A 25,869-nucleotide genomic window follows, 5' to 3' on the forward strand; every position below is an offset into this window, starting at 1 on the left:
GTTAAAAACAAAGAAAAATAAAAAACAAAACAAAAAATTTATCCAATTAGCAAGAAAAAGTACATTTTCTGTTTTTCATGTAGCCATAGACTTTTATGTAATTTAGGACTTTGAGCACAAAAAACATGCTGACACTACTGACTTAGTATCAAAACTTATTTTCTTGATTAAGCCAACAATCAGGAAAGGAAGTTCAGATGTCAAATCCAACACCTTTGGAGTACTGGAAATGAAAATTATAATTCTTACAACTAAAAGGCAAACTTGTACTCCCAACAATGACCTGCTCTCAAAAAGTCACTTTCCAGATAGGAAGGCTTTTATAAAGAACAGATATTCTATTCTGGAAATCTATTTTAAGTACATAGCCAACATTGCTTAAATAACTTACAGAATAAGGTAAAGTAATAAAAATGATCAAAATGGCTAACCATAATGTATTTTACAAAACAAAGTATAAGTCGTAGATAAGAGGAGGTAAAAGAATATGATGCTTCAATGTTCAGAAATTGCCTTTACAGTATTGCACCTATTTTCTACAATGTCTACATCTTGAGTTGACATCAACCACTTTGTATCAACAGAATGTCGGGCAAGCAACCCCAACACAATATCCAGCTTTTCATTAGTAAAACTTTTCTCCACTGGATGAGGGTATCCATGTGTTTGTCTCAAATAGCTTCCTTTCCATTTTTTTTTTTTTACTAAAACCAGATGAATGCTTCTGAAACTTATCGTGCCTCCCAATCACCTGGGGATCATGTCATGCCATTCAGGGTCTGCATTAATTCCTCAAACTTGTGAACATCTCCGACTACCTATTTCCATCCTCATTTTTTGAAATCAAACCTGTACAGTTCAATGGAAAAACCTGTGAGGATACTGCCACCTCTGTAGTTCTGATCAAGAACAGCACAACAGTCTGAGACTGTGACTGACCTTGGCGAGTGTCCCTTCCACACAGTACCCTGCTATGATAACGCCGTTCCTCTTGTCAGTACACCAGCTTTCAAAGAGCTCTCTGGATAAGCCGCTCTGCATCATGCCCGGGGAGGCCATCACAACACTGGGCCCGATGTCATCAAAATGGTCCATGCTCTGAGAGAGAAAGAGGAGTGGGGAAGTATGTTAAACACTGGGGTTTGACAAGGCATCCCTTGTTTTTTAAAAATAACAAAAACTAGGTAAAAAGACTAATCACACTATTGAAAGGGCCTTGACAAGACTAGAAAACATTTTAAGTCCAATTTCCAAGTTCCTAGACAGCTTAGGCTAGGAATGGAAGTAAAACGAAGTGATGAAAAGCAGTTAGTTCACACTCATCTTGAGAATCTCCCACTGGTAGCCAACAGGCCATCATTAGGACCATTTTCAGTGCCCAGCAGGCAGGCAGAAAGGCAGAGTCAAATGGCTTTCTCTCCACCCAAGAAAGAACTGAGAGAATTTTCTCAGAGACTCACAATGGCTTTGCGTACTTCATGAATATTTTGAGTTGATCTGGAAATCTAACCAAGAAGCTTACCATTGCTTATAAGGACGACTTGGCTCTAATTCTTAAATAATCAAACTTTATGAACAGAGGCTATTTTTAACTGGAAGACCACTTATGACTTGAATTATTTTGGGCAGTATTTTACTATCATTAAAGCATTAGTTTCAATGAAACATTTTTAAAATTAAAGATGATCAAATTTTACTGAATGTTCTAGAAAAGTAAACATGGAAATTTTCATCCATGGAATTTGCCGTGTTAATCAAAAAGATGTTTAGGTTTAAGTAAGAATAGAAAAACTTAATATGTAACAAGATATTTTTCTCACCAGCAGTTTTCACTTCTAGGGCACAGAGATCCCAGTTATTTAGCCATTGTAAATACTGAGAACATATGGAGACCTGAACAAACGGCAACATTTGTTTAAGCAAAAAGAATGTCAGTTGCTACATTTTTGTTTTCCTGTAGAAAAATGATGCCTGCTAGAGAAAAGGTACGGCTTCAGCAGGAAGGATTCTGCCACAGATTCAATGACAGGCATCTCCCGCTACTGCTGAGTTATTTGTCTCCTCTCTTCCTCAGTACTCACCTTGAGGTTACTAATGTGTTTGAAAACAAAGGGATTGTTGATGTTGATCTGTTTGCGGATTTTGTCATTCATGGCATTTACATATGTCTGGTACACTGCCATACACTTCTTGGCCAAAGACGACGCATAGTATATTGGAATATCATGGAGTTCTGGGTGATTCTGCCAGTACTCATCTAGAGAGATTTTATAAGAAACAAGTGTCATTTTGTTATGTGGGGTAAATAATTTAAAAAATATGATATATGTAATTAACTTTAAGAAGTTCTGACAACCAAGAAATAAATTAAAGCTATATTTTAAAGAGTTTTAGAAAAATTAGTCTGATCCTTACTAGCCTACTAGATTTATAAAACCAAAACTTATTTCTAAATATTAGTGCACAACCTAAAAAAGAATGCCGTGATCACAGATCCGAGATGCAGAGGCTTTAAAAATGATTCAGTAGCAGTTTACATTGCTATTTGTTGCCCAGGAGATAGTAAATTCTGTGATGGTTTTAAATGAAAATGTATTTTTAATATTTCAAGTAGAGTTATCAAAATTAGACTTTTTATCATTAGAACTTGCTAATTACAAAACAGGACTGCCAAAAGAGTTGAAACTGATTTTCAACACTTAAAAAAAAGTATAAATATTCACATTACTCCCTGATAGCATTTTTAAAAAACTGCTAAACAGTTTCTGATAATTAATGAAAGCAGTGGGCAGTATACCTTCAAAAGAAGGCTTATTTTAAGGGAAAAAGCTAACTAAACCCCAAATAATATAAAGGCAGTATGCCCAGAAGATACCATTTATTCCACCAGGTGAGCCAGCATTTAAGGAGGGTATTAAATGTTTCACATGCAATTTACATTTATTATTTCTAATTTTCAAAACAACCTTATCAAGAATTATCTCCATCTTATAGATTAGGAAACTGAAGCTAAAAAAAAAGTTTGAATAGTTTGGGAATGCTATTTTTCTACTTGATTTATGAGTGACAACTCTACGTAAGGACAGAGACTTTCTCTGCTGTGGCTGTTACAAACATATTTCCTGCTTTGCCCTCTGGTTTATTGTTCATGTTTTTATAAATGTAATTAAAATTTTTAATGGTGTTAAAGTTTTACATATACTTTATGATTTCTCAAATACAGTGCAATGTATACTTAATCCCAAGATCACATCACAGTCTATTTTTGTGTATTTTCAAATTTTAAATTTCAAATTTTCAGTATTAAAAGAAAGTTGAATAACATGCTCAAGGTCTTATGGCCAGAATACAGATGAGATCTGACAGCCATTCAAACGGCTGTCCTCTTTCCATGCTGAATCACAAGGGGGAATTTAGGGGAGAAGGAGTGACCAATTGCACAGAGCGGTCTTGGTTCACAGAAAGACTCATAATCTATGTTTTGATGGTAAGGTTGCCAGATAAAAAGACCAAATTCCCAGTTAAACATGAATTTCAGTAAACAACAGAAGATTTTTAGTGTAAGAATATACATCAAATATTTGAAGTATGTATTCAAAAATATTATTTATTATTTATCTGAAATTAAGATGCAATTGGGTATTATTTTCTTTTGCTAAATCTGGCAACCCAACTGGACGGTAACAACATGGCTTCAACTCCCTAATTTCCTCTGCTTTTCAGATTACTTTGTTATGGAGACATCTCATTTCAAGATCTCTAAGGACAAAAATGACTTGCAGTTAGAAAGAAGGACCAAATCAGGAACATGAGAAAACTGGACTGGATTAGGATCTAGAAAATGTAGCTTCTACTAAGTCCTGTGGCTCCTACAGATTTGCTTTGGATCTGAGGTCATTTATTTCAGTTCCTTTGTTTTCCTGAACATAAAGGGGATAATACTTACCCTGTCATTGAGACGGAAGAACTGAAAGGAAGAGCTTGAGATGCGATCGTTTCTAGTTCTTCGCACTGAAGCTACATACATACAAGGTATGTATTCTCACTTACTCTTTAAGAAGAGTGCTTCCACCCAACAGAATCACAGAACGTTTGGGTTAGAAGAGAACATTAAATGCCAATATATGCAAAAAGTGATACCTATTGTTCCTCTTATTACAAAAAGTTATACATGCTCACTGAAGTATTTGGAAAATGGAGAAAAGCAGAAAATGAAAACGAAATCATCCACTTTCTCACTATCCAGATTAATACCTTTCCAGTCATTTGTGTATTTATACCTAACAAGGATCCGAGTATAGACTGTTCTGAACCCTTTTTTGGTCCACTTACTACTTTATGTGAAAGTATATAATTATTCAACTGTTACATTTTTTCTTACAATCTGGTATCTACTGACATGGTATTTCCTTAAAAATACTAAAATGACGAATACCCTTACCAACAAAGTTTTCTGTGCATGTCATTTATTTCTGAAAAGTGAAACTGTTGGGTCAAAAGAGCATATTTTTAAGCCTCCTGACACTATCTGAAAAGACTTCTGATGGCAACAGAAGGGCATGTCATTATGGTCCCCGCAGCACTGCACCAGAGTCACTATTTCTCTGCGCTCTTACTGGCACCAAAATGTCTATTTTTAACTGCAGAAACGGAAGTCTAAAAATGTTCAGTGACTTATCCAAGGCCACGCAATTACCTTGACGTAACAGCACTCCAAGACTGTGAGATTCTCCAATGAGAAAGGAAAAGGCATACCTAAAATCAAGAGCAGCTCCTGAGCCCGTCCGAGAGCAAAGACAGGAATGAGACCTCTGCCCCCTCTGTTCACAATGTCGTGAACAGTGTTACAGAATCTTGCTTCTCGTTCTTCACGCTTCTCATGGATATGGGTCCCGTAAGTGGACTCCTAAAGAGCACATCAGAAGTGTGAGACCAAGATGAATGATTCACAAAGAAAACAGAATTTATACACCCATGAAATGCAAAATGGAAGTGGTTCATTTCCCCATAAATATGCCATTTCTTGGACGTGTATTGTTATAATCATAATTGAAAAGAAGAGTAAGAAAAAAAATGTTAGAAATCAGATCTGGTTATATAGTAAGAACTTTTTAGAAAATGGAATCAGAAAATAGTCCAAAAATGTATCTTCTCTGCTCAAGATAATTTTGCTGTGTCTTTTTATTTTTTAAACCATTTTGCTTTCCATGGGTGGGAAAAAGGATATTTCTCCCACCTCTGATAAGTCAAGGCTTATAAATAAGCAGATATTGTTTCTTACATTTATTCTTGCTTGTTTGTTTCTCACAGTTCTGTTTAAGAATCACCCCCAAACCTTGCTAAGTGTGGAACACTGGCCCACAACACGGGCATCCCCAGGAGCTTATCAGCCATGCTGAACCTCGGGCCCCACCCGGAATCCTGGGTCAGAATCTGCATTTTACCATTATCACCAGATGACTCGTAAGCACAATAAAGTTTGGGAAGTACTGCTTCTATCTAAAGTACCAAACATAATGAAAACAACGACTTTTCTTTCCTGAGGGTTAAAAAAAATTCCCTTAAATTAAGGTCAGTTTATATGGTGCTTATGAGTTGAGCCAAACTGAATTCACTTACAAATAAAAAGAAAAACTTACGGACTGCAGCATGCACTGTCCCTCACACTTGGGCAGTGGGGGCCTCTGTAGGGTAGTGAGGGACAAACAGCCCTTCCACTTGAACTACATACAGCTGGTAATCTTATATAAGCCACAGGCCTGAAAGATCTCTTTCCCAACCCCCTCCCCCAGAAGTTTCTGTGGAGTTAATTTTTTTTTTCTTCTTGGGATTTGCGACCGAGTAGGCAGACAGGACACACACATACGAAGCTAGCAGGTGCTGTGGGCCGAAAGACAGCCACGATGGCAGAAGCAGTGGGGGGACCCTTTCTATGCAACCCTTAAGATGTTCTACAGTTTGGGGTAACTCACCGAGAGAGAAAGATTTAGGAGATAGCACATTATCTCTGATACTGGATTACAGTTAATACATTTAACAGCAAGAGAGTAGAGCTGTGCTATGAAGAGAAGCCAAAAAAATAATTTTTTATACTAAAAAACCAGATACATTTATATCTGATAACATATCATGAAAATGAGATTTTTCCCCACTAGAAAAAAATACTGCTTATATTACATTAATTACATAATTATATTAACTACACTAATACTTACAATGATAAGAATATCAGGTTTAATATTAGGAATTTCAGCTGCCATTAAGTGTCTGTCTTCTTGTCTTGAGAAATCACCTGTGTACAAAAGCTGTGAAAAAGATAAAACTAGGAAATTAGGATTTTGGAAGCCTTCATTTTAGTAGTGAGTATTTTTAGCTCATGAATATGAAAGTGAAGTTTAATAGAAAAAATAGCCTACAACCTATGAAGTTTAGATGCAGTGCTTGTGTCTAATTCAAAACGTGTAACATCGGTCACAAATCATCCAGTGTTTCAATTATTCAGTCTAACTAAATGGGAATAATATATTCCCCGAATCATCCCATCAAAGTAACCTGTGTATTAATAAACCTGAGAAGTGCTCTGAACATCTTTGAGAAAAAGGTCATGACAAGGCAAGAAATCTAAGGTATATGGGAAAATCATCTAAAATGCAAAATAATATCACAGGAGGGTATGCACAAACTTTTAAATCCAATTTCAAATTAAGCTGTGCATTTGTGCTGTTTTCTGCTTATATTCTTTTATGTCTTTGAGCAAACATCAAGAGTAAATGATTTAGCAATACAAGGTACAACTCCATGTGTAAAAATGTCAACTGTATGAGCACCTGCTAAACATTTATGACAATGTTACACTAGAGCTCTGGTTCTTAACTCTGGCTGCACATAAGAATCACCTAGAAAACTTAAAAAGAAAATGACAGGCCACGGCCACGCCCTCAGACTTTCATTCAATGGGCATTTTAAACCAGCTCCCTAAGTGATTCTAATGTGCAGCCAGAGTTAAGAACCGCTATTCTAGAGTCAGTCTCGAAACCTGCTAGTCCACCTATGTTTTCACAAGTTTATTAAGACTTCTGCTAGTCTTTTCCATCAGGGGTGGCTGTGAAGATTCTTTCTGATGAGCAACTTTTCCTCAAGCAGTCCGCCCCCTCTCGGGGCTTGCAGGTGAGTCCTACAACATCAAGAGGACGTGAACGCCGAATCACATTTCAGTGTTAAATAGGTGCGGCCACAGAGAAAGATCTTCCCTGATTCAGTTTTCTAAGGGATGTGGAAAAGGAAGACTCCTGTGGTAGTGCGAGGGACCTTTACTCTTTTGAGATGCTGATTTTACTTTTTTTCTAATCTTGGTATAAGAGTTGTTGCCATGGGAACATGAACTATGATATTTAAAAGGAAAAAGTATCAACTTCATTTTATCTTACGTTTCTGTTGTGACACTTTGCAAGTCTTGGGGAATTTTCTTGAGTACTACTTGATGGCCTCAAGTATGCCTCCCAAGGGCCGGAGCCCGAGTACCTTCACGCCTGCGATCTCGATCATGAACATGGCCGCTCCCAGGACGTGGCCTGCGTGGTAACACCAAAACTTGATTCCTGCAACTTCCTTAACTTCATGAAAGTTGATGGTTTCAATCTTGTCCATGCTCTCTTCCAAATCTGTCTCCGTATACAGCATGTCGTCTGCTGATATATTACTAAATTTTAAAAGATGTCAATGAAAAGAATTAAGGGTGAGATTTTTTTTTTAAGTCTTTGAATTCCAAAGTAATTGTGGATGATATATCCATGAAGTTATTTCTTAAAATTATATTGTATAGATTATGCTTTGTAGAATCCCTTGGACATTTTGTGTATTTTTTTTGCTCTGCAATTATAATAAAAATGTGTACTGTACAGCTACAAAGCATGATTCTAAGCAAAGCACCAGTAAATAAAGGCAAAGTACTCTTTAGGATAGTATTTCTCAAACATTTTTTCTGCCCTACACATTTGAGAGATATACCCACTCACATACATTGAACCACAATAGAGATTCTGACACTGGATGTGAAAAGATTTCTCTACAGAGTTTAGCATAAATTTTCTCCTGAAAATTACCTACTTCCAAAAAAGCAAGAGAGACTGATGGTTAAGGACACAGACTCGAGAGCCAGACTGCCTGGGCCTAAACCCCAGCTTTGTCTCTTATTGTGGTTGTCTCGGACCATCACAGCAAATCACCTAACTAACCTCTCTGTGCCTCCGTCTCACCATCTGTAAAATGTGATTCATAACAGAACCTACACCATGAGGTTGATATGAAGAATAAACACGTTAACATATGTTAAGAATTGAGGACTATGGCTGCATGTGGTAAGCATTATTTTAGTATTAACTAGTGTAATTATTACTTAGGATAACTTCCATTCTTTTGTATTTATACATCAAGACCAACAAACTGCATCTTGGCTAACTCTGGAATGTACATATTAAACAGTAAACTTCTGAAGGTTAATAATTTGTGCTCTAGGTATTACAAAGCTCCCAACTTTCTGAAGAAGGAGTAGATTTTACTCTTAACAACTGGAAACAACTTTCCCAGAGAACTTCTTCATTTAAGACAATTTGCTCTGACCAAATAATCTAAGATTTCAGTATATATTACTGTATAAAGTATTTGGTCTGACATTTAAATAAAATTATGAAATTCTGTTTATGGAATACTGTTATTATACTCTTTAGCTCATCTAAATTACAAAGACTTCAAAGGATGCAAAAACTATGTAAAGATTTTAAGGCCAAGAAGGTGCTGAGTACACAGTGGGCATTTGATGAGTTGTTACTGAATGACTAAATTAATGACATCCTTTAATTAAAGGATCCTTTAAATAAAAAGAGAATGTCTTATTTCAAAATACGAAATGCTCCATGTCTTGAATCATATGTATTGTGCATAAATTCAAAAAAAGAATCAAATGCATGCATAAATCTATTAAGTAATTTACCTAACTTTGACATAATCTGAAAGAAGCCATCTGTAAATAGCTTTGGTAGCATGAGTCATAAATGTTCTTCCTTTGAAACTTGTCTTCTGTAGAAACCAGGGCAAAGCTCCACAGTGATCCAAATGGAAACTAAGAACAAAAACAAGATTCTATCAAACTATTATCCATCATATACTATGTAATGAAGCTGTTGTTCATTGTACAGAAAAGTTCTATGCAACAATTACATACTGATACTTTCAGAACACCAAGGGCAGATAGAAGGGATAATGTATCCACTTTAAAAAGTATTTTTAAACATCAAAATACTTTATCAATGATAGAGGGAAGAAGAATACACCCAAACCTACTCTCAACACCCAAACCTACTCTCAGGAGCCAGAATTATAGAGCACTTTAGTGGTATAAAGTTGAAACATGTTGCTGTTTATAATAAAAATCATGTTCCTGTACAAAGGGACGGGATGGTGTGCTCCAGGAGACATGCTGGGAAAGGACCTGCTTGGTCTCAGTTTTACAACGACCCAAGGCATATGCTACCTCCTCCTTACTCTGGAGGCAGACAAGAGTAAGGTTTTCATAGCAAACTTCTCTAACCTGTGACGACAATATGGAGTGTTGTCTTCGACTTAGAGATCTGCAATATGCTTCCTAGTACAAAATACTCTTTCAAAACATCAGAATCTTAAAATCTGGTAAAGAATGATCTTCACAGTAAAAGTCCTTGAAAAACAGTGTCATTAATAAAAAAAAAAACTTACTGACTAATTAGTAGGAGATCAATCTCAGCTGGGTCAATTAAATCAATATAAGGAAGAGCGTCCATTCCTTCTAGGCCAGGGTGGATCCCACAGTCCAACTGAAAGAGGCAGAAAAGAAGATCGCAAAAGCCACATTCTATTAAAATTCATTCAACAGACACACTTATGTCAGATCCAACACACACATCATCAGGATGGACTCTGGGAGGCAATTCTTATTAAATGTGGCAAATAGACCACTAACAATTCTAATTTCCCAAGCACATAAAAAATACAGCTCACAATTAGGGTCACAGAATACAAAACACAAGGTATCTTCTTTCCAGCTAGTTTTTGTAGTCACTCTAACAATGAATGAACTCTTTTTTTAAAACTTTGATACCAGAGGCATTTGAAAAGTTTATAGATTTGCTACTACCAGATCAGGTTGTGAGAAGAGCATGATTAGAAATGGGAAACTTCCCAGGGTGATTTAAGTATTTTACAGCATTAGGGAACAAATTCTTAAGAGTCAGTCATTAATGAGTTATCTACTCATTTGGGGGTGGTATTACCAAATTAACACAATAGTGACTAACAAAATGACTCTGTCTGACATATGCATGTTCTTTTAAGATTGGAAGACACAGAGAGGTAGAAACCAGAACATGATGAGCTGTTGAACTGCCTTTCTAATGGGGCCACAAAAACCATCTCCTCTAGCCCCTCTCTCTCTCTCAGATAAGGAAATGGGCCTAGAGGAGCAGACCGCCTTGCTCAGGGGCAGGGGCCCAGCGCTAATGCAGGTATCTCAGGTGCCTGACCAGGGCTCTATCAGCACGCAATGAAAGGTGTTGGGGCAGGTAGTTCTGTGGCGTCTTTCCCGGGACTGGGCCAGTTAGGTCGGCTAGACACTCCCAGAGTGGCATAGAAACAATAGCTCAGGAGATCTCGCTGACAATTTTACGATCTTGGAATATATCTTCTGAGTCTCATCAAAGCGCTAAGGAGAAGTCTGTCCTGGTTTTTCACATTAACAGTGCACAGCACAGACCACATGCCAATGGTGGCACTTCCCTGGGAGCTAAACAGGCTACCTACTGTATGAGAAGAGACCTACCACCCAAGTCGGACAGAGCCAGACTAGTAACCTGACTACAACATAATATTTACCATTATTTTTCTTCCTTTGAACTCCAGAATAATACAAGATCTTCCTACTTCCTGCCCAGCTCCACTGTAAAATTCAAGGGGAGAAATAAAAATGATTAGAAACAATCAAAATCAAGCCCAATGAATCCAAACTGGTTTACAACTTACACTATGCCCCGTTTGGCGATGGCACTCATGTGAGGCAAATGAGAGTTCCACACAATTACGGAAGGAAGAAGTGTTACTGTGGGAAGAGATGGGAGCTGCGCCCTGGGAGCTCAGGGGTTTTGCAGTTATTAAAATTGTGAGAGAAGGTGGTTAAATTCAATCTCTTGAATGTTAGCATAAATTATGTATTGAAAAAGTAAATGAGCAGTTATGCAGGTTATTTAATAATACTTTCAGAATCAGCACTTTAAGTATAAACCCATAAGCACTTAAACTTTCATTTTAATATATAATTGCATTTACCAGATACCTTAAATAGACATCTTATTCACAATTGTGATCTCAGCCCCTTTTCCTTTCAGTATATTTGATGCCAAGTACTTAAACAATAAGACAGCCTTAATTTCCAATTACCACAAGATGCATTTTAAGCCAAATATCACGTTTTTCAAATCCCTCTCCTTTGATGCCTTTCCCCAACCATTCTAGGTCACAGTTCATTCACTCAGCATTAAGTGGCTTGCTTGCCAAGCACTCCATTAGGTGCCTGCCGTCTGGATACGGCTGCTGCAAGGCCCCTGACCTCACAGAACTCCTGGTCTGCTTACTAGGAGACAGACATGAGGCTGACCCATCTCAGATCAGGCCACTGATAAAAGCCAGCAACAACGGCGCTGCTGTGAATTCCCAGCCTTCTACTGAACTGGCCCTATATGCATCCTTGTAAGTGTTGCTAGCTCAGTCTTCTCTTAATGCTTCCATAACAACTATTTCAAACTTTGTCCTCCTTCCTAACTTTTCCAGCCCTCTGTCCTCCTCTTCACTTGAGGTGTGGGCCTTCTCTGCATCAAAGAAATACACAGTTCATATGTCAGTTTCCTCAACTTCACTTACCAACGCACCCACACCTTCTCCTGCCATTTCTCCTGTAACAGCGTAATGGACCTGTTTCTAAGGCTTTTTTGCCATAGTTCTCCATGCATACAAGAAACTGAACACAGTTCCTCACCAACGTTCCTTTACCGTCTGCTCTTTACTTTCAGAATAACAACACACTGCAGTCATTCTCATCCTAACATTAAAATCCCTTAATTCTTATCTCCTGTAGTTCCCACTTGATTCCTCTTTACAGCCAGCTTCCTAAAAGAACCGTGTACACTCTGCTGCTATTTCCCCATGTCCACTCACCCAATTCACCGCAGTCTGGCTTTTCCAACCATTCTGCTGAACCTCTCCTTGCAAAGCAGCTCTCTGGTACAAAATGCCAACGGCTCGTTTGAGTTCTCACCCCACTTGCTTTCTTGGCAGCCTGGCAGCCCTCACTACTCAGGTGCTCTCTGAGGTTCTCTGACTCATGTTTTCGTCTGTCTTGCTGGTTTCCCTCCTTCATTTCCTTCACACTCAGCCTTCAAATGTTGATGCACCGAGGGTTCCCTCCTGGGCCCTCTCCTTAGTCTTTGTGATCCTCATCCTCATGTTTCTGACACACCGATGACTTCCAGGCTTGTATTTGTGGCCCACACTGTTCTTCTGAATGCCAAACCTCTACAGACACCTGGTCTTCAGGTATCTCTACTGGGATACTTCCCAGGCACCTTGCATTCAAAACTAGTTTTCACCTCGAGGCCCTTGCTCTCCTCTCTCCCTGGAATGATCTGCCCCGAGAGGTTGACATGATCGTTGACTTTGTGTCATCTGGGTCTCAGCCCAAATGTCACCTTCTGAAGCCTTCTCTCGACTCCCTCCTCCCATCTGCCCTTCCCACCATGCTGTCATGACACTTGTACTACATGAAACCACTGTATTTACCTATTTGCGGCTGGTTTCTCACTATTAAAGTGAAAGCTACACAAGAGCAGAAACATGGTCTATTTTGTTCACTACTGTATAGCCACCATGCCTGATATGCAGAAAGCCTCAAGAAATAGTTACTGAATGAGTAAAAACCCCCAAATTATGACCCTTGGAAAGATTATGGTGAGTGAAAGAAGCTAGTCACAGATGGTTACATATTACATAACCCTGTTTACATGAAATGTCCAGCATAGGCACATCTGTAGAGACTTAAAGCAGATCAATGATCGCACAGGCTGGGGTGCTGCGGGGATGGGGGTTTCCATCTGGAGCGATGGAAATGCTCTGGAATCAGACAGTGGTGATGGCCACACAGCTCTGTGAATATACTGAAAACCACTGACTAGTACATTTTAAATGAGCTGTATGTATGTGAATTATATCAATAAAGCTGTTACAAAACAGCAAAACTCCCAAATTTACTCCAGACTTGGCCCATCTCCTGTAGTTCCTGAGTGATTAACATGACCATTTCCCAGCTGTCCAACCTAGGAATTCGAGTCATTCTAACACTCTTCTGCCGGCCTTCCCTCCCCACAACTGCCCCTTTCCAATTCAAGTGATCAGCTACCAAGTTCTAAAGAGTTTACTTCCTTAATCTATTTCTTTCCAGCACACATTTCACTCATTCCAAGCTCTCATTGCTTATCACTTGGATTATTTCAATTATGTCATTGGATTCCTTTCACTTAATCCATCCTTTTATTCATCTGCTTCATTGCCACTAGGAGCAATCTTCCTAAAACGTAATTCCCATTATATCTAATTCCTGCTTAAAATCCTTCGTTGGCTCCCTGTAACTGACATGATAAACGCTCCAACTCCTCAGTATGCATACAAGGTCCTTCGTAAGCTGGACCCTGAGAGCATCTCCCAACTCATCTGCTGAAGTCTCAGGCACAGCCATGAGGAAACTGGCCGCAAAGCATGACCATCTCATTTCCCATGTGCCATTTGCCATTTCCTTCAGCCTGTGTGGCCTGGCCCACAACTGCGGACTACGGGCAGGCTGCCGAGGCGGGCAGCCACGGAGGGACCGAGGCCAACCATCCGGTTACCCCTCCTGCCACTCGCAAACAGCCCGGGCTTCATTCCCTCCCGCTGGTCCCTTACAGGGGTCGGATCAGCAGCTGGTCACTCTCCTCAGCAGGAATCGCAGACATCTCGGGACTCTGAAGGCGAAGCGGGGGTGAAGAACAGGTCGCCGGGGTCTTTCCAGTTTGCAGGCACAGCCACCGGAACCTACAAGAGAAAGAACCCGATCCACCGAGAGCACAACTTCCGGCCTCCCGGCGCCCGCGCCGCTAGGCTCCTCCCCCCGACTTCCGGTCGGAGAACCCCGGTCGTGAGGCTCCTCTCCGCGCGGAAACCCGGGGCGGGGTCAGGCCTGCGTCTGCGCAACGCCCCGGAGGCGGGGCCCGGCGGGCGGGGCCGGGGTCCCGGAAAAGCTGGCGCTGGAATTCGAGCCGGAGTGGCGGCCCCGGCAGTGGGTGTCTGACCCCGACCGCAGGCGGCCGCAGGGATGGGCCAGCGGCTGTGAGGTGAGAGCCGGGCCCTGGCCGCTCCGAACTGAGCCCGGCCGGGAGGGAGGGCCCCGAGGGCGGCGTGGGAAGGAGGCCCGCGTTGGGGCGGATGGGTGGGGCTGTGGGGCCGCGTCCCCAGGACCCAGACTTCCCGCGCCGGCACCGCGGCCCGCGGCGGCGCGGGGTGGGCGCGGGCAGGCCCGCGGGGGAGGCAGAGCCCGGGTGCCGATTCCCGTCTGCGGCGCCACTGCGGCTCTGTGACAGGCGTCTCACGGGCGGGTTCCGCGGGACAGGGCGACGCGCGTGGGGCCCTCGCTTCTTGTGCTGGCGCCCCTTGGCTTTCTGACCGCTTCCACCCGCTTCCCGCGCTGCGTGGGGCCGGGCTGTGTCTGTTTACTGTCATCCTCGCACCTGCACGAGGCACGCGCAGCACGACCGGCAGAAGACGCGGAAAGCGGGGTGAGGTCTGGAAAGAACTCTGGAGCCTGGTCCGTCTAGGTGCCAACTTGGCCCCACCCACAGCTAGCCTGGCGACCTTGGGCAAGTCGCTTATTAATATCCGCGTTTTGATAGATAGATGTAGATATAGATATATAGATATATTTTATATGGAGGGTTATAGATAGATATAGGTAGATATAAATATAGATATATAGATACATTTTATGTGGAGGGTTATATATATATATATATAGCAGCTAGACCTGTGCAGCACCAGGTCGGTGTTAAGTACGTGGCAGTTCTATGGATGTCATCTCCTAAGAAAGTTTTCCAGTTCGTTAAGCATGCCGTCTGCCAGGCTGTGCCAGGCATTGGGTACCCAGAGATGAATAACCTAGACACCTTTGTGACCAGCTCACAGGTCCACGTGAGAGAGAGATCAGGGTGTCCACTGAAATTTGTGGAGCACGGGTCACTTAGCCCAACCTGGAGGTCCAAGGGAGGCTTTCTCGAACTAAGTCTCGAAAGGTGACTTAAGTTAGCTGAGTGAATGAAAGGTAGAAGGGCATTCCTGGCAGAGGGAATGGTGGGAGCAAAGCATGGAGACATGGGGCAGAGTGCGTGCTGCCAGCCCCCAAGAGCTTTGCACTCCTTAGAGATGAGGTGTGAGGCTGGTGTCGAAGATGAGACTGGACAGGTAGGTAGGAGCCAGGTCATGGAGGACCTGGCATGTCTTGGTACAGAGCTTTGACTTCAGTCGCTAACTTGGGGGAGCCAGTGAAAGATTTTAAGCACTTAGTGACATCAGATTGGAATTTTAAAGAGATCATTTTAGCTGGAGCATGGTGGTAGATTTAAAGTGGCAAGGAGTCCAGCTGGGACATGAATTGCTTCCGTTGCATGCCATATTTCGTGCATATGCATTTTCATGGGTTGAGGATACACCAGTTTCATCAGATAATAAAAAGCATTTCTACACAGCAATGGCCTAGTGATTTGGGGCCCTGTTAGGAACATGGGTGTGAGGATCTTTCAGGTGGTCTATTCAGTGGATCTTAGTGCTTGATTCCATGTGGGCAGGAGGACAGAGAGGTGGGGATGACTTCCTGGTTCCTACCCGAACTGATATAATTTACAGAAAGGGAGAGGAGAGCAGATGTGGAGGGGAAGATGATGGGTTTGCTTTCAGCATTTTTGCATTTGATTAGGTGGGAACATCCAAATGACAATCAGTATGTTTGGCCTCAGTTTTATGCATGAATAATTTAGAGACAAGAATGATTTGCTTAAGAACACACATCAAAATAGCAGCAGATATCAAAGACTTCAATAAGTGGTGTTTTTTTTGCCCTAAGCTCCTAGATTGACAATGGAAAGAGAATCTTGAGAGTTGCAAAGGCATTATAGTATAATGCAGTGATTTTCAGTTCAAGTATTCTAGGGATGCTTCAGGATTTCACTAACAATGGAACCAAATTAGATTTTAAAATCATATTTGAAGTTGTTATATATAATTTAAAATATAATGCACTTAAGTATGCTATACACCAACATTTTAACCCATCAGAGACCTCCAGCATGGTATTTTATGCTGTTAGGTTAGCCCCAGTTTGTGCAGACCTTGGACTAAGGCTCTCTTGCCATCTCTCTTACTGAAAGGTATCCTTCCACGGCAAGGCTGTCACATGCAACAAATTAACCATGGAGGCCTTCTAATCAGTCTCCCTCTTTCTACTCTTATTCTGTGCAGTTGGCTCCCTCTCCAGCGGCAGCCGGAGTCATCTTTCTAAAACAGAAATCTGGTCATATCACTTGACTGTTGTAAAAGCTTCTAGTCGTCCTGTGAAACCCAAAATAACCCCCAAACTTTTGTCGTGGTCCGCAAGGCCTTCTGACACTCCTCATCTGTCATTCCCTCCCTCCTGTGACGTCAGGCGTGGTCTCTGGGGCCTCTGCACTTGCTCTCTCTACTCTCTGTCCTCCCTCCATTCCCCGTTCCCTTAATTCTCACCTCTTCGGAGCATCTTTTTCAATGGAGAGGACCCACCCCTTCCTCCCATCACTTGTTATAGCTTCCCTTGTACTAGTCATTATTTCCTACTGATGTGCTTTATATATTTTTTGTTGGTGTTCTCTGGAAATGCGCTCCCTGAAGTCCAGGGCTTTTTCTGCTCTCCTCACTGATGTATCCCAGCTCCAAGGGGCTCCTCACTGAACCAGTCAGATTTTCTTGCTACTCCACAAATTAAGCAAAAGTATAGAAATAAATTGGATGGTGAGGCTGTTGAGAAAGCTCAGGCTCGGGAGTCTGTCTTGGGCACGTGGACGAAGGCCAGATCTGGTGAGTGGGATTCATTGACCACCCATGGTTTACTCCTCCTGTTTCCTTCCCCAGGTACACTATGCCAGAATGGCAGGACGCCACCTGTGCTGACTGCTGTCTGTGAAGGCGATAAAGTAGCATTCCTTCTCCAGTAAGTAGATTCCCTGCTCCCCTTTAAAATCTGTCTTTGGAAAACTTTGTTTGGTTATCTTACTCGTAATTCCTCTTGAAAGATGAGTCACAGGTCCCTCATCTATAAAATGCAGATTATAAGCTATCTTCTGTGACCCCCGGACAGTGCAACTGTAGTATGTGGCACAGAAGGACCCTCAGAAAACATCTGGAGCAAGTGAATGTGTCACCAGGTTGCTGTGAGGACAAAATGAGACAATGTATTTGGAAGTACTTCAACTATGAAATGCTACACAGTTAAAAATTTTCTAAGTCTAATAGATGTGCTCCAGTGAAACAGGCAAGGATAAATATTTCCAAAGCATGAATTATTTTTTTAAAAAGATTTATATAATACTATCCCTGGGAACTTACGGTCCCCTCCTTCCCTGGCCTTACTGGGGTGAGGAGGTGAGAGCCAGATCTAGGAGTGGGTTTATGTCCGCTTTACCTAAAGATAGTTGAAGACTTAAAGAAAAGTACACATTTCTGAGAGGAACACAAGCCCTACCATTTACGGGATGTGAACCTGAGACAAGTGAATCTCAGAATCTTGGTTGGTAAAATAATATGTCACTTACTTTATTAACATCTGGAATTGATTAAGGAGAAGGACTTAAATATTTTGAGAACTAGATGACATATGTCTGTTACTTCTGATAACAGTGCTTTTCATCCCTCTAGATAGGATGAGAAGTTTCCTGCCCTTTTGGGTTAGATATTTTATAATTCAAAGAGAATAGAATCTAAATTCGGGGGTCAAAGGAAAATATGTCTAAGTAAGAGCAGTATTTCACAGAAGGAATACTGGAAGGAATTGATTTTATTCTTATCATGCACAAATAGGTTTAAAGTCGCTTTTCTTGATAGATGGCTAACCAACTTTGTTCTTCTAGGGGAGCTCCTCTGGGTCAAGCTATGGTGAAAAAATGTTTCGGAAAGGCAAAAAACGACACAGCAGTAGCAGTTCCCAAAGCAGTGAAATCAGTACTAAGAGCAAGGTAGGGGAAACGGAATTAGGGGCAGAATCATAAAGCTATGAGGATTCTGTTTCTTCTAACAGACACTGCATAAAGGGTACTAGCCATGGAAGACTTGATAGTATTCCTCAAGCTAGGTGTGTTGTAACATTTGTTTTTCGCACTAGAGACACATTCTGTCCTTGATTTAATTTTATTTTGTTTGATAGATTTTTCTAAAAGCTTAAATGCACTAAGATGGGATAGGACATTAATGGTGTCATTGAAAGACTAAAGTTTTTTTACATTATAGAAATTGTAGGTAATTTAAGGGGCTGGATCTCTTGAATTCTAGGGTTTGTGGTATGTGTGCATAACTATAATTCTATTTACTTAGCAGGAGTTAGTTGAATAGTGAGGCAAACGTCATGATTAGAACCCTAGAGAAGTGAAGTATTTGAACAAGAAGGGACCTTAGGGTCCTAAGCCCTAGTTTGCTGGAACTTGTCCAGTGAGCCCCACATTTTTACTACTAATAGGGCCCTTTTATCATTTTCCACCCTTGTGAACTTTCTATTTTTAAAGATGGATGGACAGTGCCAGGACTTGGAGGCAGTAGGGCAGCCCACGGCACCACACATAGGGAGTAGCCACCCCCAGGGGGCGCCTCACGCTAACCTGTGGCCGCCCCTCCACCAGTGAGGACACACAGGACTGCCTGCCTTTTGGGATTCCCAGTCAGGTGATAAGCAGTGCTTTCACTGACCTGATATGCTTCTAGCCAAAAGCACAGAAACTTGACATTTTAGGAATCCTGTGCCACCTTAAGAGTAGGAAAATTGAGTTTTCTTTAAGGTTTTTGAACTCCTGAAGTTAGTTAAGACCCTCTCTGATGTTACCTTCCCAGCCCTTAAGGGTGTGGACCCCAGCCCGAGTGAGGATCAGTGGTTGGGCCAGCTTCTTGTTTTGTAGATCAGAATCTGGAGAAAGGGAGAATTACCAGCTTGCGGCTGGCAGAGTAGGACTAGAGCCCTGATGTTCTGACTCCTTAAGGGCCTTGCTAATGGCGTGAGACGTCAGTTCCAGGCCTTGGGTTCCTGGATGTGCTCATGGGGCTGGGGAGGTACGGAAAGGGACCACGCGCCGTGGAGTGAGGGGCTTATCCCAGAGATGATGGTGAGCCACCCCGTGGCTTCTAAGCAAGGTGTGGCTGTGGGATTTGTCTTAGGGTCCTGTAAGCTTTTGTTGTATATTCTGAACGTGGGAAAAATAGGCCAGTTTCTCCCTTCCTGTTCTCCTCGCTCAGAGGGTCGGCAGGTGCTGCTGTTCGCCGGTGCGGGTTTGCAGTAAGCAGCTCACTCTGCAGCTCACCAGGCTTGTGCTTGTCCCAGAAGTCAGTCTAAATTTGTAACAGCATCTTAATTCCAACTCCCCTTCCCCATTGAAAATTAAGGTTACTTCTGATTTTCAGCACCACATGTGACATCATGGACGTCTCTGTGCATACAGCTCTGTTCTCATTCTACATTATGTTCCAGTTATTGAACTGGAAAGTTATTGAAAAGGGGCAGGAACATATTTAAGACTTGATACATTTTTGCATTCACCTTGATTTACTTATTAACTTTGAGGTACCAAAGAGTGACTTTTTGGAATCAAAAGTTTTCACCCAATGTTATTTCTAAATAAATGAAGCACATCCAGAGTATAACCCTGTAGAACAAACTATATAGGAACATACATGATTCTACTTCGCTTAACAGTATTGTTGATTTTTTTTTCTTTGCAGTTCATGTTGATAGTTATGCTCTGTCTGCAGGCAGCCTGGGTTCCAACTGCTGCGGGCTGGGTGCTAGTTGGAGTGGTTGCAGAAGCACTGGGGTGGGAACTAGAGATCTGGGGCATATTTTACATGTAACACTGGGTAAATCACTTCACCCTTCTGGGTCTCGTTTGTTTATTAAACAGAATAATATTCTCTGCTGCTTTTTACACAGAGTTCTTTGGTTCAGTAGAAATGATGGGGAAGCAAGGTGTGGATTTTCATATGTTAATTTCAGGTATCTTGAGGAGATACAGGTAATGGCTTTGATTTACACTGGTATGTTGACATCACATTTATCCAAATATTGTTATGGGAAGAATAGTTGGGATTACCTGTTTTTTGAAATTTGCTATAGAATTTATCTTTAGAAAAAAATCTGTCACAATCTGCCTGAATAATTGAACTGCTTTTATATGTGTTGACCAAACTAATTTGGATGTTTGGTAGTGAACTTGAGAGAAGATGGTGCTTCTAACTGTTTAAATTTTTGTTACTTCCCAGTCTGTAGAGTCTAGCCTTGGGGGGCTTTCACGCTCCAGCACCGTGGCCAGCCTGGATACGGATTCCACCAAGAGCTCAGGTATGGAAAAAGGCCGGCTGGTTATTAACGCTTTTAACTGAGGTTCATTTTGACTTATCAGGGTAGCACAGTACTTATTGTGTATTTGGGGCTTTCTCTCTCTCCTTTGCTGATTTTCACAGGAGTTTAGGAACGGCCCAAGATCTGGTGGGAATGTGGGTTGAGAGTGTGGAGTGGCTGACACCCCTGTCCTGGTGGGTTGCTAGGGCACACTGGCACACTGCTTGTGACGGGTCCCAGAGCAAACAGGCGGCAGCAGTGTGTGAATTATATTGGAGTTATCTTGCTTGTGGGTATAGGATAAATGCCTGGCTGACCAAAAGGACTAAGGAGCTATTGACCAAGAGATGTATCAGGTTGTAAACATCAGCAGCACATGGCAATTAAGTGCAGCATCTGTCACAGACCCTTGAAAACATTTATGCAGCCACCTGAAATTAGTAGCTCCTGAGAAACCAAAAGGTGACTTCTAACCCAGGTCCATTAAAGGCTTGTGTCTAATGGCAAATATACTTACTATGTTCATTTTCTTGTCTAAAGTCCTTCAGGATTTTCCCTTCAGGATCATAGACTAGTGAGCCTGTAAAAGATGGTGATGGGGACTTAGAAGAATCATGTGATGTAAAAGAGAATATGGTAGCATCTCTTTGCTTCCAGATGCTTTAAAAATACCAAAAATGTAGGCATCTTTTTATTGTATAAACACAACCTACAAGTAATCACATAGTCCTCCCATAACTGGTAGATAATGTAAATACTTTGTGATAAATTCTATGTCGGCTGGTTTTACAGCAAGTGTGTGTACGCATGTGCATGTGCACACGCACACACACAGTTGCCATCTGTTAAGGGACTTCCTATCTAGCATTATTCCACCAATATGGGAAAAAAATGTCTTTTTTCTGACTGAATGGTAGAGGTAGACCAGGTTTGCTGAATCAGAAAAGAAAGTTAACATGGTAAAGAGGGAGGAGAAACCAAAAAGAAATTAACTATCATTATATATGATAAAAGGAACTCAATAATTATCTGACATTTTAAATTCCTACTGAGGTTTTTATACATTTAGCATATTGTCAGTCACTGAGGAAAAAGTTGGTAAAATTTAAAGTTTTTTCCTATTGCATCATAAAATCTTAATTTTTATTAAAGGTTAAGATCTGACGAGACAGTCTGCTTTGGGAAAGGACTGAGGATATCCTTATATAATGCAGATACTTTTGAAGTCTTATCATTGCAATTTTCCTTTCACCTTTAGGTCAAAGCAACAATAACTCTGATACCTGTGCAGAATTTCGAATAAAATATGTTGGTGCCATTGAGAAACTGAAATTCTCTGAGGGGAAAAGTCTTGAAGGGCCACTAGACCTGATAAATTATATAGATGTTGCCCAGGTAAAAACATTTTTTTCTTCAATTTTAGAAGATTTCCAGAGTAAACTAAACTCATGGCTTTGGAGACAGACTTTTGCTCTTCCAGGTTTTCCTACTGTCTCATCCAGAAGCCACACTTTTCTCACTGTTACAATGTTTACTGAGCGCTGTGAAGGCCAAGTTGCACAGGAGCACAGACATACTTCCTTCCTTCAAACAGTTCTTTTCCTGGGGCTCAGCGACATCCTTGTTTAAGTGAGGAGTGAAGTGGGGTGACGGGTTACACGCCGTAGGTTTGTCTTTTACAACAGCCCAGCAAATCGTGCAGTGTCTCCGTTGAACTAGGTGAAGCTCTGAATAATCTAATTCAGTGTTGTTGATCTAACATTATTTATTCATACTGTTTCCAACAAGAATTGATTTTTTAAAAATCATCATGAAGGAAAATTAAGAATGAAAATTAAACAGAAATCAAAGGTGTAAGGTTAGTGCATTAAATATTATAAGATCTGTCCCCTTGCCAATGGTGGAGTGGACAAACAGAAAGAACACTGTATATAGTGAGTGAATTGCTTCCTGAGTTTCTAGAAAATGGAATCACATGTCTTTGTGTCATTACCAAAGGGATATTACTGCAATGGAAGATTCTTTTACCAATTCTTAGAGTGTTGGTTACTCTTAAGAATGTATGGTCTCTTAAAAGTCATGGAGAATGGGGTCATTAAATATAAATGTCTCATATGCTTATGGAAGCATAAGAAGTTTCTTCTGAGGAAAGTCAGCCAGTTGAATTTGCCATTTAACAGAGAACTCTTGATAGTCTGGACTAATACAATTAGTATCCCAGCTTTTAGTCTGGAATACAAAGTCATTCCAACATGCAAGTGACAACTCATCAAACTAACATGTTATACTGAAAGACGGCTAGTAATTCCCCCCCGCCGAAAGTTTCACTAGGGTTATTTTCATTCTGATAAGGACTGCTAAATTTCTCATATCACTGTAGAATTTGGGCTTGTCGAAATTCCATTATTGCCAATAGCATTACTATTTTATTATTCATCTTTTGATTCCTGGAATGCTTTATACCTGTGAGGTGACTGGGAAGAAGTCACCGTAGCTGTGTGGGGGCCCGACAGGTCAGGCGCGTGGCCCATTCGCCATCCTTTTTCACGTAGGCAAGTGGTTCCACAAAAACATTTGTAGTCTGGAACATCCAGTGCTTGCAGATTAGATCGTATGCATTTTAGAGAAGGCAAGTTAGGTGGTATTCTGACTTAGGAGATGAAGCTGGATAATCTAAGGAAACCACCAGGTACTATCTGCTGCTTTGTCTCTGAATAGCTCAAAATTGAGCTACTGATTTTTTGAGAGCTGAGTAACCATCAAGCAGTTTGCTTGCCCAAAGCCCTGGGGCAGAGGGATGTTATATCCTCAGCTGGGCAGGATACAAAATGGCTGAGAAAAATGGTGCCTGCGGCTGTTTCCTGGCCATTTCACTGGCTGCCATTAGTATAAGCTTTGAGTATCCTTAAGTCTAAATAAAGACTTTTATTTCTTAATGTAAACAAGTTACCCCTCATTGGGATCTGTGAGGAGTACTCAGTTTGTAACTAGGGTCAACACCAAGGCCAAGGGAGAGGGCAGTCTGCAGGGAGCGCTCTGAACTTCGCTCAGATTAGTGGGCTGTAAAAAAACATGGGGGAAGAATTCCCTTCGGACTCTGGAGAGAAATTCTTGCTGGGTTATTGTGTATCCCCCATTCTTTAAAGAGTTTGATTTTCAGATGGCCAGATATCAAAATTGTCTATCAGACTTAAGAAGGTAACAATTTTAATGTGTATCATGTAATTTATTTTCACTTTAAAGCAAGATGGAAAGTTGCCTTTCGTTCCTCTGGAGGAAGAATTTATTATGGGCGTTTCCAAGTACGGTATAAAAGTATCAACATCAGATCAGTATGTAAGTAAATAATTAAGGGAAAATGTGTTCCAGGTATTCAGGAGTTGAGGCTGGTATGGGCTTACCTGTAGTTAGGTCTGCTCCTACCCATCCCAGACAGGTCTGTAGACTTTCCTGGCAATGGTCTGAACAGTGACTAATTTCTCAGGGTGAATGAACACGGCTCCTTTAGCTTCCCTGTGTAATAGGGCCCAAGCCAACACCCCACTACGGCCCCTAATGCATTTTCAACTTCAGACGCCATGCCAGCTCAGAGTAGCTGTCGGCGTGGAAGCTGGGCAAGAGAACAGGACTGTGAACTTAGACCTTACTCCTGTCTTTCTGGAATTTAAGTAGGAAAGTATAATCCTGAAGGCACACTGTCTCGTAACTACGCACACCAGAATGACCCTTTGGGTGAATATAACTATTTTCTGCCAGATCCATGGGTAGGTTCTGTTAAAAGCCTCATAATACATTCTGCATGGAAAATGTTATAAGAGTGGAGAAACACAGAAAATAGTCACGATCTTTCTTTTTCCTGACTTCTGCAGGATGTTTTGCATAGGCATGCTCTATATTTAATCATCCGGATGGTGTGTTACGATGATGGTCTGGGGGCAGGAAAAAGCTTATTGGCTCTGAAGACCACAGATGCAAGCAATGAAGAGTACAGCCTGTGGGTTTATCAGTGCAACAGCCTGGTAAGGTCTGTTACCTTGGTTAGTCCCTTATTCATCAAATGAGGTGGCAAAGCCAGAGACTACAGTCTTCTCCAAGGCTGAACAGATGCGATCCACCATGTGTCAAATACCTGGCATAATACAATGAGTGTCTGCTAGCTTCCAGACCTGCTGCAGGTTGTGCGCTATTCGTTAGGCCAGCAGCAGCACTCCTGCGTGTGGGGATCGGAAGGCTAGGCTCTACACAAAGCTGGTGAGCAAAGGTGGTATGGGCAGAGGCCTCCTTTTCTTATTCCTGATGCTCCTTCCCCAAGGCTGAGTTCCCGTGTCCCATGCACAGGAAGGGAGCCAGGTGGAGGTGTTGTGCTGATCCTGGCAGGCTGTGTCCTGGGCCTTCCAAAACTGCAGATATTTAGGTCTAGGAGAGGTGTTAAGAGGGTCCGATCTATCCCTCTGCTGTTCAGATTAGGTCCAGGGAGAGATTTATGGACTCTCTGACTGTATCTTGTCACTTAATGCAGGAACAGGCACAAGCAATCTGCAAAATTTTATCCACCGCTTTTGACTCTGTATTAACGTCTGAGAAATCTTGAATTCTGCCATCAAGGGGAAGTCCACTTCTTGTGAAACATCAGCTATTTTCCATCTGCAATGTTGAACTATTTGGAAATATATGAAATTATCCTTTGATGTAGATTTTCTGAGGAAAATGCAATGTATAAAACACTGATCATTTGCTTTTCTATTAAAGTGTATATTAACAGTGAGCTCTTAGTGAAGTTTTCTACTTTCTGGGACAAAAAAAGAAATCTCTGTCACTTTTAAACATAAATAAGCTTACCACCTAAGTGTCACAGAAGTACACTCAGTGACAAGGAGCACGAGAACTTCCCGAGGGAGACTAAGGCCGTCTGCTCTGAGTGCTCTGAGTGCTGAGGACAGGCGGGGGGTGGCCTGGGAATCCAGATCATGCTGGTTTGGAACAGTGACCCTGCTAACTGAAGATGCAAAAAGCAAAACTTTTAAGTGTCTTGTCAGGATAACATGCTTGTAAACCACATTATTCACCTCAGAGTTAAGAGAACCTTAAAGATTACTATTCATGTTAAAAGCAATAGTATACAAAGAATCTCATGTACACTAGGC

General features: G+C 41.4%; 2 protein-coding genes across 5 annotated transcripts in view; one reads left to right on the forward strand and one right to left on the reverse strand.

Annotated features, from left to right (window-relative positions):
• Positions 1-14,818, reverse strand: part of CPSF3 (cleavage and polyadenylation specific factor 3) — a 32,064-nt gene extending 17,246 nt beyond the window's left edge. Inside the window, exons 1-10 of one of the 2 annotated variants that reach the window (XM_036881900.2) lie at positions 14,700-14,818; positions 14,017-14,145; positions 10,903-10,966; positions 9,751-9,848; positions 8,990-9,118; positions 7,522-7,699; positions 6,216-6,305; positions 4,756-4,906; positions 2,082-2,257; positions 940-1,098 (exon numbers count right to left, since the gene is read on the reverse strand). In XM_036881900.2, the coding sequence (XP_036737795.1) occupies positions 940-1,098; positions 2,082-2,257; positions 4,756-4,906; positions 6,216-6,305; positions 7,522-7,699; positions 8,990-9,118; positions 9,751-9,848; positions 10,903-10,966; positions 14,017-14,066 (1,095 nt within the window). In that variant the 5' untranslated portion in view covers positions 14,067-14,145; positions 14,700-14,818. Of the gene's footprint in view, positions 1-939; positions 1,099-2,081; positions 2,258-4,755; positions 4,907-6,215; positions 6,306-7,521; positions 7,700-8,989; positions 9,119-9,750; positions 9,849-10,902; positions 10,967-14,016; positions 14,146-14,699 lie in introns of those variants that run through there. The other variant, XM_036881902.2, reaches the window with a different exon arrangement.
• On the forward strand, positions 14,309-25,490 carry ITGB1BP1 (integrin subunit beta 1 binding protein 1). 3 transcript variants are annotated; one of them, XM_036881910.2, is made up of 8 exons: positions 14,309-14,444; positions 17,263-17,341; positions 18,258-18,362; positions 20,647-20,725; positions 21,984-22,120; positions 23,969-24,061; positions 24,595-24,749; positions 25,245-25,490. In XM_036881910.2, exons 3-8 carry the CDS (start codon positions 18,291-18,293, stop codon positions 25,297-25,299), a joined length of 591 nt encoding a protein of 196 aa, XP_036737805.1. In that variant the 5' UTR covers positions 14,309-14,444; positions 17,263-17,341; positions 18,258-18,290; the 3' UTR covers positions 25,300-25,490. The 3 variants fall into 3 exon arrangements, with proteins under 3 accessions (XP_036737805.1, XP_036737804.1, XP_036737806.1); XM_036881909.2 differs by having other exon boundaries at positions 24,595-24,744; XM_036881911.2 differs by lacking the exon at positions 23,969-24,061 and having other exon boundaries at positions 24,595-24,744.
• The last annotated feature ends 379 nt before the right edge of the window (positions 25,491-25,869 follow it).

The sequence above is a fragment of the Manis pentadactyla genome, chromosome 2 (assembly GCF_030020395.1).
Source record: "Manis pentadactyla isolate mManPen7 chromosome 2, mManPen7.hap1, whole genome shotgun sequence".
Lineage (NCBI taxonomy): Eukaryota > Metazoa > Chordata > Mammalia > Pholidota > Manidae > Manis > Manis pentadactyla.